This window comes from Aspergillus fijiensis (genome assembly GCF_003184825.1).
Source record: "Aspergillus fijiensis CBS 313.89 unplaced genomic scaffold BO72scaffold_97, whole genome shotgun sequence".
In the NCBI taxonomy this organism is placed as follows: domain Eukaryota; kingdom Fungi; phylum Ascomycota; class Eurotiomycetes; order Eurotiales; family Aspergillaceae; genus Aspergillus; species Aspergillus fijiensis.
Window position 1 is genome coordinate 74,289 of NW_024469073.1, and position 19,386 is coordinate 93,674.

Here is a 19,386-nt window from a genome sequence, read left to right on the forward strand (position 1 = left end):
CCCAGTATTCTCCCAGCCACCACTACCGATAAGGATGCCAGCCGGGTCGGGAGCTGAACTTTTTGAATGATTGTTTGAATCATAATTCCAGCAGCACGACCAGTACTCGCGGAAATGCAGGAGGATTCTCTCCTTGGGCGCAGCTCAGGGATCCATTGCCTGACAATCCGATGCTTCACTCAAGTCTTATCAGCCCCTTCACGAACACAACAGGGATACCATTTTCCCACCACAGATCAACGATACCGGGACAAGTTCCGTATTGGGGACATTTGGGAATGAATGGCTTTAGCACATTTCTTCACCAGAACATTTTGTTCATTTCCATGGACCAGAAGCACATAGTACGTAATTGAGAGAACGATGAATGGATTAATTTGAAACCAATCTTTCGAATACTCCTACTTGAGTACGTGCAGCTTATTCTCGGATATAGTTGTTCGGTAAACAAGCCGAGCCTAAAAGGCGGTCGGTCGATGACGTTGGATTTGCACAGGTACAATACTCCGTACAGTACAGTGCAAACAGGGACAACAAAACTGCATCATCTCCGCCGTCCGCCCCCCACATTCAAACCACTGCCTGCCCTCCCGACTCCGACTCGTCCATCCCAACCGATCATCCTGCTGGTCAGGTTCGACCCTATACATCTGTCGCCTCGCTGTACTGCTACCCCACCTTATATCGCATACCCGACGCCCGCAGTTAGTGTCTGCTGGGTGCTTGTACTCGTCCCAGAGAACCGGCACAAGGACCTCACGCGCTCTCTCGTACATTCTGTATCTGACGCAAAGCCGACTTCACACGTCCCACCCAATCACGAATACGACCACTCGATAGTGGACAACCCCGGCGCCTGAAGAGCGCATTCCATCCCAAGACTTGCCCCCGCCGAGGCAGCGATACACAACTCCCTCATCGTGAACTGTTTCTCGACAACATCCTCCGAAGAAGCGAGAACTACTGGTTGCAACATGTTCCACCCCAGCATCCACGGCGTGCCTTCAGGTCACAGCCACGGCCACGACCACGACGACCCCATCATCCTCGACGACAACGACCAAGAGGATCACCCGTACAACTCCGACACCGATACCTCCACCTCCGACTCCATCGGCAGGCGTCCGCACCGCCTGCCGGCGCATGTATTAGCGCAGCAGCAGCTATCCCAGCTACAACGGACGCAGAACAGTACGTCTCTCGTCCCTTTCTGTTTTTTATAGCGACACACACCTACTAAACGACCCGAATCAAAACAGGACCAATAATAAACCCCCTGCACCAATTCCCCACCACAAACGGCACCACACTAGGCGACTCGGCCACAACCGCAATCACAGAAACCACCACCACCACCACCACCAACCCTTCCAATCCAACCACAACCCCCTCAAGCAACCAACCCACAACCACAACCACAACCAACACACACTACCAAACCTCCCTCGAACAAGACAAAAAGCTCCGCAGCCGCATCCGCGAAGAGCGCCACGCCGCCCTCTGCGTCCTCCTGGACCGCGAACTCCTCACCGTCCAGGCCCTCGCCGCCCAAGAGGTAGTCCTAGTCCCCCTCCCCACATCCCATATTGAACCCCTACCGTTTCCTGGCTGAGGCTGACCAACTACCTACAAGTCCATTCCCCAAACCCGCCGCCGCTTCCTCGCCAAACTCCTCAGCCCCGAGGACCCCGAAACCGCCGCCAGCCTGCAAGGCGATCGCTTCGTGATCCAGCATCCGATGCGGTTGGGATCGGGATCCGCATCGAGATCCGGGACCGCGTCGCCAGCGGCTACTGCTACTGCTGCTGCTGCGGCGGCGGCAGCGGCGGCATCACCAGCCACTCCGTCCGGGGCAGACTACGAGGAAGACGACAGGCGGTTCCGGATCGGGGTCGGGATCGGCGGACCCATCACGACGACGGGGTTGATTGTTCCGCGGCAGGTCGAGGAGGTGTATGAGACGGACGAGGCCGGGTGGAGGCGGCCGCCGCCGGGGGGAGCGGAGCGGTTTGGGGTTGGTGGGAGTGGAACGAATCGCGGGCCCCCTGCGGCGGCCGGGGCGGGGTCCTCCGCGGTGTCGTCGCCGTCCGGGAGGACGAAAGGGGGTACAGGGACGACGAGTGATAGTAGTAGTGTGGCGGCTACGGCGGGGTCGACGCCCGAGAGGCAGCGGAGGGGCATCAAGGGGCGGTCGCAGCGGGAGAGGGAGCGGGAGAGAGGGCGCGCGCGGAGGGGTTTAGTTGGTGGTGGTGCCGGTGCGGCGGCCTCGATCTTTGGATCTTCCCTTACATGAGGTCGTCACTCCCTAGGGATGGGGTTCTCTCCTGCTAAGCTACTGTCAACTGAACACTAGTACTCAGTTATACTGCGACATGAAGTGCTTTACCATAATCACCACTTCCCCAGGGTCACAGAGCCCGAAGCCCAACACCCAAGACAAGTCTCAAGGAAAAGACGCATGTCGAAAGATCTCCTTTTCCGATTCGCCCCAAAGGACAGTACCAGTAAGAAAGTGCCTCATATACATTGGCTGGCCGTTAAAACAAAACCCGTATCCCGTGATTTCCATCAATCCATAAAAAGTACTATACACGCGATGGCAACACAGAATATAAGCAGAATCAAGCCCAGAGCTAAACAAGACAGACACAAAAAAAAGGATGGTGGTGGTGGCTGACACCATCATCTAAAGTATACCCACAATCCGGCTACTTTCCAAACATGGCAAGGGGGGGTATCTAAGTAGATCAAAACCGTTTCTTCTTTTCCCTTGACGGCGTGATAAGTGCAACCCTTCATCTCTGTGCGGGTTGGCATAAGATATCTCAATCTCCAATTGCGATTATTTTTTTTTGGTTCCTTTTCGCTTTTCATCTCAATCATTCCTTTGGCTGTGTATGGCCTATCCAATTCAAGCAATGCCAACAGTCCGCTCAGTAGCAGACTGTGAGTCCAAAATCATGGTGTCTGGTTCCCGCGCAGCGCACACGGCTGAATGAAAGGATCCATCGTAAGGAGTTCATGTGGTAGACAAGAAGTCGCTTATCTGCGCTTTTCAGCGTTCAGCAGACTCGCCGCATCGCCTACTTGCTTTCGCTCGGAGACTTCCCGCGTGCGCATCCGCGCACGGGCACGTTCGATGTTCATAGGCGTCAATCCTTGGGATGGTGATGGTGATGGATCCGGTTCCGAGTAGAAAGGATGCAGTCTGTGGGAAGTAGAGAACCGGACACGACCATCCCTCATGACTGGTAATTGTCATTGCAGGGGTTCCGAGCTCGAAGAGAGTCGATTCAGGTGGAGGTAGACATCCGTCCCGTATCTGCGTGAGAGGTGTCAGTCATCGTGCTTCTTGTATTTCCTGCCAGGAAGGCTCGCTACTCACCCCTCCATGCTGATCAACTTCAGATCACCGCCAAAGTACCGAGCATACAAACGACTGATCGGAAGACCGTAGCCAAACCCGGCCATGGGAGCCTTGAAGTCGCTCTTGTCGAAATCCGGGTCCAGACTTGGGGTTTGCTCCACGGTAGTGTACATATACGTCCAAACCAGGGGAATGGCAGACCGAGGAATGCCACCACCTTCGTCGGAAATCTTGATTGTGATATCTTCCTTTCCTTCCGCGATGATGACCTTGGTGACGGGGAAGTTGTCCTTGTCCACACCATTGGCCTCCACCACCGCACGCAAGGAGTTCTTCAGGGTCTCGAAGAGCATGTGCGACAGATGTCCTGGCACATACATAAAGTTCAGGTCCTCTTTGCACACAAGCTGCACCTTGGGGGCGTCGAACAATCCGTAATAATCCTGGCAGACGAAACGGGCGTTTTCGATCGCCTCGAGGGCTATCTCCCGCACATTTGTCTTGGTACAGATTATTCCGACGTAGTGTGGATGTTTTACGTGAGTCTGTTCAGTCAATGCGATATGCTGCCCAATCAACATTCGTATGCCGATCCTTGACATATAAAAGCGATCGAGGAAGGATTGAACTGTCGAGTCGATTTGCAGGCGCTGACGCTTCCGTTTCCACTCGAGAATACCCTGGGCCACAGTAGTCACGACGCTGTCGTGTCTTCGCTTGATTTCCTTGAGTGTCTGTGAAAATCGCTCGTTGTAGTCGTTCAGCTCCGGTGGCCAATTTCCTTGATCGTCGGATGGTGCATAATATCTTCGAGAGGCCGCAGCCTTGCCATTTCCATTGCCGTTTGACGTAGAGGACGGGGAGGATCGATACTGTCCTTCGCGAATGCTGGGGTTCTGTGTGACTTCCGAGAGGATCCTCGAGGTCCCGCCGTTAAGCTTTCCCGGGCGCAGCAGGCGGGCCTTGACTTCCTGGGTGAGGGTGGGTCGCGGCAGCGTAATGATTTCCTGCCGGGGACGTCAGCGACAACTCCGGCGGACATAACCCCGGGCGGGCGGTGGGTGAGTCATACCTCGAACGATTGTGCGTACCAATCTTGGACTTTTTTGATCGAGGGCATTTCACTGAGTCCATCGGGAAGTTCTCCAAGATCCTGGACACGATGGGCGAGACGAATGGGTAGTTCTTCTGAGAGGAATTGTGACGCTCGGAACAGAGTGCCTGTATGCGGGTAGCAATCACGAGATTAGCCGATGTCGGTCATCTCCCCGGCGTCATGTGGATGAAGAAGTATCTCAGGATGCGCAAGCATATCAACACATACCAACTGATGGTCTGTCTCCAAATTGAACCATTTGTCGGAGAGAGACGCCGGTCGCTGGGAAGCTGGCATAGTGTCTGATGGTGTCCATCAGTCTCTCCGACGGCTTCCACATGATGTTGAGGGTATCAGGCCGGACGGCCTGGAATTGCGCTGGTCAAAACCAATGTGATGAGGAACAAACTCTCGCAAGTCAACAGCTAGGCAGGAGAAATGAATGTCAGTAAAATCAAAGTTGGGACGAATGCAGAAGGCTGTAAGGAGAACTACCGAGGTTGGGGTAGTCCCCTCCGTCTCGCAGGCGAGCTCCGGAACGGCGGGCGGTAAGAGGCCCCGGAGTGGGATCTCAGGGTGGGAAGGTGACTCGGGATTGACGGACACAAGAACCCAATGGAAAAAAAACTGAAACTTTTTTGAAGATATAGATGGTTATAGGTGAGCACACGAGCAGTCTGGGGAAAGGGGGAAGAAGGAAAGAGAAGAAGAGGAAAGATGGAGGGAGGGGAAAAGAGAGAGGAAGAGAGAGTGGGAAAGGAAAGATGCGGGCAGAGGGAAGTAAGTAAGCTCTGGACGCGGACTGGGCTGGACAACCAGCAGCAGCAGCAGCAGCGAATGACTCCTTTGGGGAAAGTTGTTCCAAGTTGCGGAGACTCTCTGCGATTCCCGGGGGAAGACGGTCACGTGCCATGGTGGGGGGAAAAGACCGCTTCCAATCCCGTGATGGGCCGAGGAAGCAGTTTGTACCGTCCTGACTAAGTTCCTCGCAGGCAATAATCAGCCGATCCGTACAGCAAGTATTGGAGTACTCCGTCCGTACTCTCACTACTCAGTGAGTGAGTGAATGCACTTTACACTTTACACTTTACACTCGACTTGTTCCTATGCGCTGACTACTTCTCATTCAGGTAAGCTGCTCATGATCAGACCATGTCTGTCACTCCAGCTACCAAGCTAGCTGCTATTTATTGACTTTGCTTTCCTCACCACACCACAATCGTCCACCGCCAAGACCTGCCACTGAGCACGGAGGAATTACCGGTGCAAATGAGCTGCACGTTACAACGTCCCGGATCTCCCCTTCGCCCGAGGATGGTTCGACGCGGCACGACGCAGATACTCCGACTGGTCAGCCGCCTGACTCTCGGGGTAAGACTTGTGCACTCTGAATTGTCCACCCGAATGTCTCTTCGAAGCAATTCATCCCAATCCGCGTCCCTGGTCACTGGTTCTCCTCCGTCACACTCCGTCGAGGTACCTGATTAGGTTTCTTGCGTCCGGGGTTGTCGTGCTTGCTACCCGCGGTTCTTTAAGGTTCGAGACAAGCTTGTGTACATCTCGTGTCTCCCCGGATTCTAAGTACGAAAATGTCACCACTACCGGCCGGTTTCACATTTACCCCCTTCCCCCCCCCAGAACCCCCCTGGTCGCCTCCCAACTCACCGCTCAGTGACTCACATGCTCCCGATACAAATAGCAACCATCTAGAATCCCGGTCGAACATTTGCCGTGGACTGAAGCATCCCGCTCGATCTGGAACCCCTAAGGAAGGGAACGACGGTTGCTTGACCGTAGTCTCGCGTATTCTCCATAGCTGTAAATCGCTACCGATAAAAATGTCAATGGTCTGTATATTCGGCACTGGATTCGCTATGCTTGGTAATCAGCGCGATGAGGTCTCACCGATAACTCGTCACGCGAGGACAGACAAATTCGTCCTTCCCTCGGATGGTCGAGATGAAACGGGAAGAAAAAGCAATGAGAAACAAGCGAGAGATTTATTTAAACAACGGCCGCGGCAACGGTGATCACCGTGGACAGCTTTTCCTCTCTACTTAGTGCTCAGGACACCCACTGGGCCCAATTACGCTTAGCCTTGGTCTTAATAATGATGATAGGACCAGCATTTGAGGTACTGTAAGTAGGTATACCACGACATCACCGTCTGTCGCATAGGGCTGGAGAGAAAAAGAAAAGAAAAAGGATTGAAGCGATGCCCAACCACACCTCTCATGCTCCATTCAGGCTGGGTCTTGTTCATCATATCGTCGTCATGCTCGACGACGCTGGCAGTGATGCCTTAGATCCGTCGAACAAAAGTCCCTGTACCGAGCAGGGCCACGAAAGGGAACCCTGCGATCTCTTGATCCTCGCCCACCACCCCTTAGCATGGGTCTGACAAGGACCGACTCTAGACCTTGTCACTCCCCGAACGACATCATTTAACTACAGCTGAACGTCGAGAGAGACTATGATTCTTCGTCTTTCGTCCCTCTGAAACTTTTTCTTGATAGTGGAGTCTCGTTAGGTCTCGTTAACTTTTTGACACCTGTCTGGCCCACCAACCAGAATACCAATTGTCCGTTGAGAGTATTCCGCCAGATCATTTAAGTGGCTGTCACCGCACCGTGCGGTGGACTGACTGTTCGGTCCCTCGAACAAAAAAGGAGCACCAAAAGCAGCGCTCTCCTTTAACTTCTTAATCTCTACCTGGCCTCGACATCCGATCTTGTCGCAAAACTTCTCGCGACTGTCTAAGCTCTACTGCTTTAACAGATCTGCCTACCCCCCAGAGCACTTCGCTCATCCGGCTGATTGTACTGTTTATACAAGGTAAGTGAGAGGCTCCTTTGATATGCCGGATCAATTTCTTACTCCGAGGCGCCCGTTTGTTTGTGTGTGGGTGGATTGGATTTATTATTATTCACCGTTATTATAAGTTAGCCCGTTTTGTGGACGCGGACGGATCGAGAGACCCATCGACCAGTTCGTTGACTTGCAGAGGATCTTTTCCTAGACTGTTTTCCCTTTCATTTTCCACTTTAGTTGTTCATTTCATATTTTGACGGCCTTGTGGGCGTCTTGTCTTCTTAGACTTGAAAAAAAATGGGGTGGGCTATGATACAAAAGTGCGCCGCACGACATCGAACCCTCTTTTTTTTCATTGGTATTTTTTTCTAGTATTTTTTTTTTTAATTTTTATCTTTTTTCATTTTCTACTGCTCCTCGACTTTAATCTTTAGAATTCGCTTGGACCATCTCCTTTTAACCCACCATCTCCCTTCAAAAAGTTGTCTTGATTTCCTAGTTGTTTTCAATTCTGATTGTTAATGTTGTACCTCTATTTTGAAATTGGGTCGTGCACTCACTGATCATCAGCAAAGACCCGATAGGGAGGATCCGCAACTTCTCCAGCATTGCCTTTTCCGCGTCCATGCTACCATTGATGCCGCAATTCAGCCCATAACTGGCTCGGATCCAGTCTATTAGCCCCTCCCATGATTACTACTATCTTTCCTTTTTAAGCCGATTTCTGCCCGGTTCATCCACTGTGCGTGCCTGTGGCCTAAGACCTTGGAGGCTTCGTATTGGTTAATTCGCAGGGGCAAAGTGAACACTGGAGAGACCCCCAAAGGAATTGCAACTCTGCGAGTGTAGAGGGCAAGGAAATTGCACGTGGGACAGTCGAGTGCGTCGACTATCTAGCAGGCAGCCCTCGAGGGACAGAAACACCCAAAGGCCAGGAAGCAAGACAGAACAGAGGCAGAGAACACCAGGCCAGGAGAAAAAGAGTCACGGTGACAGTGAGAGTTACGGAAACAAAAAGCCACAATAAAGGAAGAGGACGACGAAAGGACAGGCGCCTGACGTCCTGGCCGTTCTGTGCCCCTCTCTGGTCTCAGGTCTCATCAGCATCGCCGTCATTCTGTGCCGCGCCTGGATTCGTCTCCAGTACTTTTACTATCAACCTCACCCCTCCTTCCGGATACCCCTCGGGCTGTTTGGCGGGGCTCATCTCCTTCTACTGCGGGCCTCTCTGCTCTGCTCGGTCTCTGTCTTGCCACGCAGACTTTCGTTACCCTAAAGCAAACGGAACCCCCCAGAAAGTTGTTGTCCTTCCCAGCAGATGCATCTTCCCTAAACCCTCCTCTTCTTGTACTACCATCCCTCCCCAGCTGCAAGTGCATGTAAAGAAAAACCCTGTTTCCCCTCCCCAATATGTCTCGTCGCCGTGCTTCCCATAGCGAACCAATGGGCTTATCATCCGCGATGAACGAGGCGTTTGCCTATCCATTCTCTGGAACGCAACAGAACAATGCTCCACCACGACGGGGTCCGATCGAGGGACCCAACGGACGAAGGTTGATTCGTAGAGTCACCTGGCGATCCTCCACATACAAATTGATGGCTTGTCTGTGGGTGTTGGGCGTCTTCTATATTGTCTGGCTCATCCGAGACATCTTCTATTTGCCTTTCACCCCTTCGCAGAAGGGCCCCATTCGCCATGAATCTCAAACCGAGTAAGTTCGGGCCCTGCCGTCCCTAAACCTTTGCCTCCCGCGAGTCAGTCAGTGGCCAGAGTTACTTATTCAGCCCGCTTTGATACATAGTTTACTGGCTCATTATGTGGGCCGACGTGAGTGCGGCATCTCTTCATTGTCCCTCTACAACACCCCGTCAACCGGCGATGGACGAGCATCCAACCCAGCGTACTGCTCAACCCGAGATGAACTGCTAAGTGCCATGAGCAATGGTGGTCGTCATGGGTTCGATGCTGCGTACACCTCCCAAGGCAAGTGACAAGATTTACTGTGGCCCCGCTGTCGGGCACTTTGCCGAGAAATCCGCTCAGACAGCAACCAACCCTTCGTGACCCTCCGGCTGACTCGCCGTCCAGATTGTGCCTATCGTTGGTACTCCAGCTCTGAAGTGTGTGAAATCCTGCAGAGATTCGATGGGATTGTCTTTGTGGGAGATGATGCCCTAGCCGACGCCTATGCGGGGTTCAACATCCTTCTGCGGCAGAATCTCGCGACCGGCTCTCTTAGAGACTGGGAAATGGACAAGGACTTGAGCCAGAGATGTCGATGCGAGTCCCAATTCACCCAAGCAGCGTGTCTATCCATGCGTATTACCTCGAGTGACCAAGTTGATGCACAAAGCGGTGGCCCCGCCTTCCGGGCCCCATACTCGTGCCCCTCCCGTGAGTGACCCGGTGGTTATATCATGCCGAAGCTCTCTTTAAGGGTCGGAAATTGACCTCTAGGTTGAATTAAGGTGCATCTCATGCTTTCCTCTCCACCGATGGTTCCACGGCCTCCAAGAGTGCCCGCGACCACTTCCGCCGCCTGACAGGAAGAGCCGCGGACCGAAGAAAGCCCGTCCCCGTGATCTTGAGCCTCTCGCTTTCGACATCATACTCTCTACCGGCAGCCCAGAAGAGCATGGATGAATGGCTCTCCATGGCCAAGGCGACCAAACAAAACACCCCTTTCCTTTGGCTCGGTCCCACCGCCCCTGGCCTCCGGAAGGACGCTAGGGACAACATCCACGCTTCCAGCTGGCAGTATTCGCAAGACACTATCAAGGAAGCCCGTGCCCGAGGCATGGATGCCCTGGGATTGTATAATGCGACGCTGCAGGCCGAGAGTTGGGACGGAAAGCACTACGGTGAGCAAGTCGCTCTGGTGCAAGCGATGATGGTACGTTACCATCTTTTTCCTCTCATTCGCTTCTCGATCTAATATGTACAGATCATCAACTGGCTTTCAACCTTCTAAGAGAAACAACTTTCATTTGAGGCCAACATTCATGGCCCTGATACGACTAGGAGAAACAACTACCTGCAAAGTACTTGACAAGGACGACATTGTATGAAAATAAGAACCATATCGTTTGAGTGTGGCATGGTGCGTTTCCTATCATCTCTATCATGCTCGTTACTGTCTCACCACATTCCCCACTACCTTTCTTGGCTGCTCGATGTACCACTAGGCTCATCTAAACTAACATAACCCTTCTCTGTAATAGTAAATGAAACAAACATGTCGAACCAAGATCTCCAGCCTACCGACCCTTCTCCCCTTCCCCCCTTCTCCGTCTTTCTCCATTCTAGCACATATTACTCAGGGGGCATTGCATCCGCTGCCCTGATTTCTCTATCCGCTTATCATACTCGGGGCCATCTCGTCTCCTATTTCTCTTACGCAGGGGTAAAAAAGTCTCATGTGCTCATGCTCCACCTCGTGTGTACGTGTGTTTTTTCGGTTCATCTCTTATCTTCTTGCTTTGTTTTTCCCCCTTCATTTTTGTTTGTTATATTGTGTTTCGTGTTTCGTGTTTCGTGTTTCGTGTTTCGTGTTTCGTGTTTCGTGTTTCGTGTTTCGTGTTTCGTGTTTCGTGTTTCGTGTTTCGAGTTTCGAGTTTCGAGTTTCGAGTTTCGAGTTTGTAGGCGGATAAGAATTTAGAGATAGATCATGACATTATGACTTGCAAGTAAAATCACTCACAGCCCGTACTTTAACATACTGTATATGCTCGTCTGTGCTGAAGGCCCGGACTTGGGGTCAGGGGCCTGAGGCCCGCAGGCACCACTCAGCCGTGGATCCCTCTTTGGGGAAGTCACACAAGGGCCGAGCCCGCGGCTCTTAGACGGGATTGACTCTAGCCTTTCGGACTCATGGCCAGTGCCCAACTCAATTGGCCCCCTGCACTGCGGCCTTACTGTCAAAACTCTATCCCACCTTATTTCGTTCTTCTGTCTCCGAGACATACATCTCGGCTCCCGGTCGGTCATCTCAGCAATAGACAAGAATGGGTCGGTCATGTTCTCTCCACTAATCCAGACGGACTACAATCCCTTCTGAACTCCATAGAGTATGAATCGATTGCTATCATCAATTAAAGCCATATACCGTATATACAAGACCCGTTTGCAATCATACAACAACAACAACAACAACAACCAAAAACGCACCCCGGATTCGGTTCTGCTACACCCGGACACTTTTTCTTCCCGAAATCGCGAAATCCCACCTAAACTGATCTGGCTATCGCATCTACTTTTCTCCCCCTTCTGTCCCTCTTGAAAAGACTTTTTTGACATTTCTTCGTCTCCCACAGCCCATACGGGACTAATTACCAGGGCTTGAAAGTTTGTGTCTATACATACAGAGCGGCCGTCTCGGCCGAGGCGAGGGAGGCCTCGTAGGGCTGGAGGGCCTTCTTGACCTCGGTGGAGGTGAACTTCTCGACCTGCTGCGGGGCGCGGCCGACGAAGGTGCTGGGGTCGAGCAGCTGGTCGAGCTCGTCCAGGATCGGGGCGAAGAAGGCGGTGCGGCGGACGCGGTCGAGGAGGTCGTTGTCCTTGCCGTGCTTCTTGACGTTATCGGCGGCTTGATGGGAGAGGACGCCTGCATTTTGGGGATTGTGGTTAGAAGGATGGAATAGAGTGGGACATTGATGTGCTTCATAAGACATACGGATTTCCTCGTGGGCGTCCTGGCGGGAAAGACCCTTCTTCACGCAGGCCATGATGATCTAGTGGTGGTCAGTTTTTTTTTCTTTTTTTTTTATTGAAGAGGGGAGTTGTGGTGAAGGAAAGATTGTTTTCGCGGGGTGAGGCTTACGTTCTCACTGTTGGGTTGGTTAGTGGCTGGGACTCATCTTCTAGGGGTAATAATTGGGGGACATACGTGGCCATGAAAGGAAGCTCGTCGTTGACACGGCGCTTGATGACTTCGGGGTAAACGACGAAGCCGGAGGTGACGTTGTCTGCGATGATGGGCTGGTTAGCGATTGAATTCTAGTGTTAGAGCTGGCATCGTCGCCACTTACTCAGGAGGATGAGACAAGCGTCAGCGGAGAGGTAGAGCTCGGGAATGCTGATACGGCGGATGGCGCTGTCGTCCTGTTTGCTGATTGTCAGATGGTTTCATGGCTAACAAATAGGCGGAAAGTATCTCACCAGCGAGCGCTCAAACCACTGGGCAGAGTAGGTATCCAAGCCGTCCTTGGGGAGGTTCTGAAGGTGTCTTCCGAGGGAGCACAGACGCTCGGAACGCATGGGGTTACGCTTGTAGGCCTGTGAAGGAACAATCCCGTTAGCCTTTATTCCGTAGCTTGTTGTCAGAGAATGCAACTCACCATGGCACTGCTGCCAATCTGGTCCTTCTCGAAGGGCTCCTCGACCTCCTTGAGCATGGCCAAGTGGCGGATGTCGATACCAATGCGCTCGCAAGTGGCACCGAAGGAGCCGAGGGCATTGCCCACATCGACATCGATCTTACGGGAGTAAGTCTGACTGGAGATGATGAAAGCAGAGTCGAAACCGGCTTTCTTGGTGACCAGCTCGTCCAACTGCTCGACCTTGTCGTGGTCGCCGTTGAAGATCTGGAGGAAAGAGGCCTGAGTACCGGTAGTACCCTTCACACCGCGGAAGCGCAGATCATCGCGGGCTCTCTCGAGGTTGCGCAGATCCATGAGCAAGTCCTGGATCCACAAGCAAGCTCTCTTGCCGACGGTGACCAGCTGAGCGGGCTGGCCGTGGGTGAAACCCAGGCAGGGCAGATCCTTGTACTGCTTGGCGAAGGCAGACAGCTTGTCAATGACAACGGCAAGCTTAGGGATCAAGATATCGAGACCGTCGCGGAGGAAGATCAGATCGGCGTTGTCCGTGCAGTAGCACGAGGTGGCACCCCAGTGGATGATACCCGCGGCAGCGGGGGCGACCTGGCCGTAGGCGTGAACGTGGGCCATGACGTCGTGTCTCCGACGCTTCTCCTCCTCTGCGGCAACCTTGAACTCGTCATCCTGGATGACCAGGTGAGCCTTCATCTGCTCAATCGCCTCATCGGAGATAGCCAAACCGAGTTCTGGGAGAAGGGGCCGTCTGATTAGTCGGCAGCTCGCAGACTGCGATATGGAGATGGAAAGAAAGAGCTGTTGCACAGCGACAAAGGATAATCACCTTTTTCCGACTCAGCAAGCCACAACCACAGCTGTCTCCAGGTAGAGAAGCGGTTCCGGGGAGAGAAGAGATACTTCATCTCATTGCCTGAACACCCGAACAACAATTAGTCCGATATCGCTCCGGCTGGCAGATATCGTCAAGGAGGTGTCAGGAGGAACTTACTCGCATAACGCGAGTTGAGAGGGGTCTGGTAGACATCGTTGCTGGAAGACATCCTGTATGAAACGGGATTGGAGGGATTTCCACAGGAATTGAAAGGCAGAAATGGAGGAAACAGAGTGGATGGAGTCGAGAAGTGTGCGTAGAGCCAGGAAAATTTACAGCGGGCTGGATGACTCTTAGCGGGGTCTCCGCTTATCAGTCACGTTATCATCTGGAGGGGCTAATCATCACATGACGGACGGTCCCGACGTGGGGGAAAAACGCACGACCCCTTTTCGACTTTCGATTTTCCGATCTTTCCTAATGCGTCCACTGCGACTGGTGAACTTCAAGTATTACTGCCTACGGAGAACGGAGTAGTATGCCCTACAGTTGTACAGTAGTAGTCAATGGTGGTTACCAAGAATAATATACTATAAAAAATATTCTAGTTAGAATAAAACATTACGAGAAGAAACCTATATCCGCCAATTGGCCCTCGTTTATTCCCACCCATCCACCAAAGGGCAAATGATCAACACGACCAACCTCCTGCATTCGGTACGGCGGACCCCACAGTGCTTGTTGCGGGTTTGGCCCGCATTCATCCCAACGCCGCCAACTGCGCAGAGAGACTTGCTTTGTCGAATTTGACATACTTGCCTCTGCCCTTGTCGATCTCATGGTAACGATCCCAAAACCGCGCGTAGAGAGGCTCCAGGACTGCCTGCACCTCCCGAGCGAGAACCCCGCGCACCTCGCGTTCCATGTAAAGAGCCTTGTGGCGAGTCACCAGATCTTCGAAACTGGCGTTGAATGCCTTGAATTTGTCTTTGATCGCGTCCTTATCTTTGGACGACAGCGATTTAACAATGGCGCTGGAATCAACCACCCCTCCGGACGTTGGCCGACCGGAACCACGGGAGGTGTACTGCACATCGAGAAGGTAGTGAGACGTCTCCTTCCAAGCATCAAGATATGTCGATGTCGCCCGTTTCCGGAAGGAGTCAATCCGTGCAATGCTGTCTCCAGAGCCAAGATATTTGGCTAGCTCTGGGCTCGACCTGATAGAGCGGTCCACGGTGCAAAAGACGTTTGACAGAAACACTCCCTGTACTGCCTTGGAGCGATGAAGTGCTCGACCTCGTGCCTCAAGCGCGATCATTAGGGCTTCGATCATATCAAGAATGAAATGCGACAACAGGGTCGAACTGTCTGGACTGACATCCAAGGGCGTAGTGGCTGCGTTGGCGGTCGAATGCCAGTTTCCATCACCCAAAGAGGTCAGGATCGATGCCAGGGGTCCGGAGTATCCAGTTAACGTGGCCAGAGAGCTCATCACCTCACCCACAAGAGGCACTGATCCGCCATCCGGGGGCAGCATAGATATACTTGCGGCCTTGCGCTTCGTTTCTTCGAGGAGCTCCGAGAGGGATGATTTGGCTGTTTCACGCACAGGCCGCAGCGCCTCGATAAACAAGCTCTTAAGTTCTCCTGTCTTTGAATCGACGCGATAAGACATCGCAGTAACGATTTCTATAATCTCGAAAGCCAGAAAACAGTCCGTCATTAGGTTGGATCGGATGTAGTGATTGAGCTCACGAAGTGTCTGCGAGTACTCAGTCAAGGCCGAGCGACACGTCGCTTGCAGAGCCAAACCACGCTCTCCCCCAGTGAATATCCTCACTATCATATCATGTTCCGTGTAGATGAAGCTCTCCAAGGCATTGGAGTAGATGCCGATGCCATTTGTGCCTTGTCGGTAAGGGCCGTCCGCAGCTCTTCGCTTGACGGTATTCAATGACGCTATAGCAAGGTTCTGCAAACTCGCCGTAATATATGGTCCTCGTAAATCGGAGTATATCTTGAGCGCGGGATTCCCGCCATCTCGTTGAGGCCCATAGCTTGCTGCAGAGGCAATAGTGGCGCACACGGGTCCTAATTCGGTGAGGACGTCGTCGGGAAGTGAGGGGAACGGGAGCTCTACACGTAGTGAATGTCAGCCTTCTTTCATTAATTGGGGATGTCAGATGGCTGCATACCTTTGGTTAAGTAGTGTAATGGCTCGATGGCACCGACATTTTCGCCTAGCCGGCTGCGGAGCAAGTCTTGAAGCTGCGAATTGCCGAGGCTCAGTAAAGAGTTGAAGTCCGTGATTGCTTTCTGGTTGGATCGCAGATTGGTAGAGTTCAAGTCCGCGAGCGCCTTTTCTACACGTCTCACAGCCGAAAGATATTGCGATACTCCGACACTCTGAGGGCTTTAGGGGGTCAGCAAGATTGAAGAAAGTCGGTGGCAGTGGTGTTACTGGAGGATGCATACTCAGAACGGATAATGCCTTCCTCTTGACCCTTGGCGTTGAGGGGTTGGCGCAGGCGCTCAATAGCTTCATTGACCTTTTCAATGTTGCTGTTTGTGATCTGGAGGGATTGGGTATTACTGTAGATAGGGCCGATGGCATGCTTGACCACGTTTCCGCCGGTCTCAAGACGCACCAAGGAGCCCTGGATTTTCTTGGTGAGGAGCTTCAGCTTCTCAAGGTTGGCGTAGAGAACCTCAACCTCTGCACTCTCCTCGGCGTATGCGGCGTTCCTTGGGGCGACCATGGCGAAGGAAGACTCGATCGGCCGGTCCCACCGTTAACATCAGACAATCAGGGATTATTCGTAAATAAAATCGACCATGCAAGAACGGAGAGACGTCATTCCTCGCTCATTCAATGCGATAATGCGATACGGGACAACAAGATACGACTAATTAAGGGGAAGAAATTAGATGAAATTAGATGAGTAGGCGACACGTCAGAATCAAGAGCTGACCAACGAGGCACCTGGCCTCATGAAACAAGCATGACAGTTGGTTTAATATAGTTACCTCCAAGCGTTGAGTAAGAGGCTCCGAGTAGGTCCCCTTCTTCGTCTGCCCCGGACGGACACCGGGCGCATTTGCTTGCTTTGCTTTGCTTTGCTGCGTGACTCCGCAATGCGCGCTTGCCTCGATATGGTATTTTCGGCCCGTCTTGCGTACCGGACTTTGGCTGAAGCCCAACATTGATGCATCACATGATATGATGTAATGGAAATGGCTACACTTCCTTCCGACCAGCTCGAATCCGACGGAATGAAGAACGGAACTTGGAATTTGTTTAAGTAGTACCTGATCGTCGCGGTCTGGACTCAACTTTTCCCCCTCCTCCGTTATGGACTTCACCATTGCATGCTGCCCGCCACTGCTCCTCTCATCCTACGGAGTACCCATCTCACCATGGGTGCTGCGAAAGCATCGCGCTTGCATTGGACAATTCCTCCTACCTTTCTAATTGCCCTGGGCGGCGGGGTACTCTACGTCGCCGGTGGTCGATACCTCCCAAATAAGCAACTGCTGCTGCAGGCCGAGCCGAGAGCCCTCTTTTCTACCACTTCTTCCGTCTTCGCGGACAAAGATTCGAAAAAGACCTCACTCAGCGACTACTTGCCAGGGCATGGCTCGAGACAAGACGCGCATCATGACGATGCGGGGTCGATTTGGACCAATATCTTGGGGAAGTTCGAGGGCGTCAAGCTATCAGTGGGCACCCCGGACTGGATTGAGCTAGAGAACCTCAAAAATTACATTATTCCCGATTGGACCCGCTTGCTACCTGCATCGGTGCAGAAGCTCCAGCGGGAACTATCAATGGCCCCTGGTTCCCTTGCCGACGAGATCTGGAAGGAAGCTCATGATCCGGACATCAACCCTGAGATTCTACGAAAGGCAAGAGTCCGGGTCGGGGATACTCTGTGTGATGAGGAACTGGTGTACAGGGAAAGACGACGAAAGTACGCCGTGACAGCCCTTGCGTCCTATCTCAACATCAACGAAGAGGATATTCATCCCGACGATGTCCCTACCATAGCGATGTGTGGCTCCGGGGGAGGTCTACGTGCGCTTGTCGCCGGCACAGGCTCGTATCTCGCGGCCCAAGAAGCCGGGCTCTGGGACTGCGTGACCTACACCGCAGGAGTGAGCGGAAGCTGCTGGCTACAAACATTGTACCATTCGTCTATCACGGGGCGTAACTTCAACAAGCAGGTCGATCACCTGAAAAATAGGCTGGGAATCCACTTAGCGTTTCCTCCGGCAGCACTTAAGCTGCTCACTACCGCACCCACCAACAAATATCTGCTGAGCGGATTGGTCGAGAAGCTGAAGGGCGATCCCGGCGCCGACTTCGGTCTGGTCGACATATACGGCATGCTATTGGCTGCAAGATTGTTAGTACCCAAAGGCGAATTGGGGGTTTGTGATCGAGATCTTAAGCTCTCCAATCAAAGGTACAATCTCACCAATGGAGCGCACCCACTTCCTATCTACACTGCCGTCCGCCATGAGATCCCCACAGTCGAGATCAAGAATGAAGACGGCAAACAGGCCAAGCCTGAGGATGTCATCAAAGAATCGAAAAACGAAGCTTGGTTCCAATGGTTCGAGTTCACGCCGTACGAGTTCTTCTGCGAGGAACTCGGTGCCGGCATACCGACCTGGGCATTGGGAAGACACTTCTACGGTGGAGCCAACGTCAAGCGTGAACAAATATCCCCCATCCCCGAACTCCGCGTGCCGGGTCTCATGGGTATCTGGGGTAGCGCTTTCTGTGCCACTCTATCTCACTATTACAAAGAGATCCGACCCGTGGTGAGGGGCATTACTGGATTCGGCGGCATCGATTCCTTGATTCAGGGCAAGACGAAGGACCTGATCCGGGTCCACCCTATTGACCCAGCCGCGATCCCGAACTACGTCCTAGGAATGAAGGACCTCTTGCCCGCTTCATGCCCCGACTCGATCTTTCAGAGCAAGCATCTCCGTCTCATGGATGCAGGCATGAGCAACAACCTCCCCATCTACCCGTTGCTCCGACCTGGTCGGGATGTGGACGTGATCATTGCCTTCGACGCCTCAGCCGACATCAAGCGCGAGAACTGGCTCTCCGTCGTAGACGGCTACGCTCGCCAACGAGGCATCAAGGGCTGGCCGATCGGGGCCGGCTGGCCGCGCGAAAGCGAAGAACCCAAGATCACCGAGGAGACTCTCCGCGAGCCGCAAAACATCTCCGAGGATGAGATCAACAAGAGGATGAACGCCGCGAAAGACAAGACTTCCCCGCCCTCTTCTTCTTCTTCATCTTCAACGTCCCCATCGGATAACACCCTACGGGGGATGACGCAGGGCGAAGATCCCACCGCCACGAACCCGACGCCCAGCCAAAGCACCGACCTGGACTACTGCAACGTCTGGGTCGGCACAAAACAAGAGATGGTCTCCGATCGCGAGCCCCCGCCGTCGAAACGGCTCTTCCAGCCCCGCCGCCACACGAGCAACGACGACAACGAAAACGACCACTCCGACTCCGACTTCCACCTCATGCGACCCGATGCAGGCATCGCCGTCGTCTACTTCCCCCTCCTCCCCAACCCATCCGCCCCGAACCTCCCGTCTTCCTCCGCGCTGAACCCATCCCGCACCCCGACCCGCCACTCGGAAAGCACCACCTCGAAAAAGGTCTCCGACCCCGCCAAGCCGCTCACTCCGTACCCGGGCTCCATCAACCCGGACGTCGACGACTTCCTCTCCACCTGGAACTTCGTCTACACGCCTGAGCAGATCGACTCCGTCGTCGGCCTGGCCAAGGCCAACTTCGCCCAGGGCGAAGACCAGGTCAAGCGCGTGGTCCGGGCGGTGTACGAGCGCAAGAAATCCGACCGGTTACGGCGCGAGGAGCAGGAGCATCGTCAGCGGCTGGCCGGGTTTGTTCCCATCTAGAGATTT

At 53.3% G+C, this 19,386-nt stretch overlaps 6 protein-coding genes across 6 annotated transcripts; 3 read left to right on the plus strand and 3 right to left on the minus strand.

The window, feature by feature from the left end:
* Positions 1-902: 902 nt before the first annotated feature.
* Positions 903-2,293, plus strand: BO72DRAFT_532633 (uncharacterized protein; the record flags this gene model as incomplete). The annotated part of the gene is made up of 3 exons (XM_040950443.1): positions 903-1,191; positions 1,260-1,555; positions 1,634-2,293. Exons 1-3 carry the CDS (start codon positions 975-977, stop codon positions 2,291-2,293), a joined length of 1,173 nt encoding a protein of 390 aa, XP_040795579.1. The 5' UTR covers positions 903-974.
* A 679-nt stretch (positions 2,294-2,972) lies between these two features.
* Positions 2,973-4,918, minus strand: BO72DRAFT_314117 (PDK/BCKDK family protein kinase). The gene is made up of 4 exons (XM_040940539.1): positions 4,692-4,918; positions 4,440-4,588; positions 3,386-4,374; positions 2,973-3,322 (listed from the first exon to the last, which is right to left on the minus strand). The coding sequence occupies exons 1-4, from the start codon at positions 4,801-4,803 to the stop codon at positions 3,259-3,261; spliced, it is 1,314 nt and encodes a 437-aa protein (XP_040795580.1). The 5' UTR covers positions 4,804-4,918; the 3' UTR covers positions 2,973-3,258.
* Positions 4,919-8,684: 3,766 nt separating this feature from the next.
* Positions 8,685-10,246, plus strand: BO72DRAFT_501808 (uncharacterized protein; the record flags this gene model as incomplete). The annotated part of the gene is made up of 5 exons (XM_040949014.1): positions 8,685-8,986; positions 9,077-9,262; positions 9,323-9,669; positions 9,744-10,168; positions 10,220-10,246. 5 exons carry the CDS (start codon positions 8,685-8,687, stop codon positions 10,244-10,246), a joined length of 1,287 nt encoding a protein of 428 aa, XP_040795581.1.
* A 1,101-nt stretch (positions 10,247-11,347) lies between these two features.
* ade13 (adenylosuccinase ADE13) lies at positions 11,348-13,718 on the minus strand. Its single transcript, XM_040946018.1, has 9 exons — positions 13,600-13,718; positions 13,435-13,521; positions 12,612-13,339; positions 12,433-12,549; positions 12,303-12,375; positions 12,161-12,239; positions 12,095-12,101; positions 11,948-12,005; positions 11,348-11,878 (listed from the first exon to the last, which is right to left on the minus strand). The coding sequence occupies exons 1-9, from the start codon at positions 13,649-13,651 to the stop codon at positions 11,628-11,630; spliced, it is 1,452 nt and encodes a 483-aa protein (XP_040795582.1). The 5' UTR covers positions 13,652-13,718; the 3' UTR covers positions 11,348-11,627.
* A 281-nt stretch (positions 13,719-13,999) lies between these two features.
* BO72DRAFT_532637 (EXO70 family protein) lies at positions 14,000-16,512 on the minus strand. Its single transcript, XM_040950444.1, has 3 exons — positions 15,901-16,512; positions 15,621-15,838; positions 14,000-15,561 (listed from the first exon to the last, which is right to left on the minus strand). The coding sequence occupies exons 1-3, from the start codon at positions 16,182-16,184 to the stop codon at positions 14,183-14,185; spliced, it is 1,881 nt and encodes a 626-aa protein (XP_040795583.1). The 5' UTR covers positions 16,185-16,512; the 3' UTR covers positions 14,000-14,182.
* Positions 16,513-16,683: 171 nt separating this feature from the next.
* On the plus strand, positions 16,684-19,386 carry BO72DRAFT_453601 (putative phospholipase A2 (PlaA)). The gene has a single exon (XM_040946019.1). It carries the CDS (start codon positions 16,843-16,845, stop codon positions 19,378-19,380), a length of 2,538 nt encoding a protein of 845 aa, XP_040795584.1. The 5' UTR covers positions 16,684-16,842; the 3' UTR covers positions 19,381-19,386.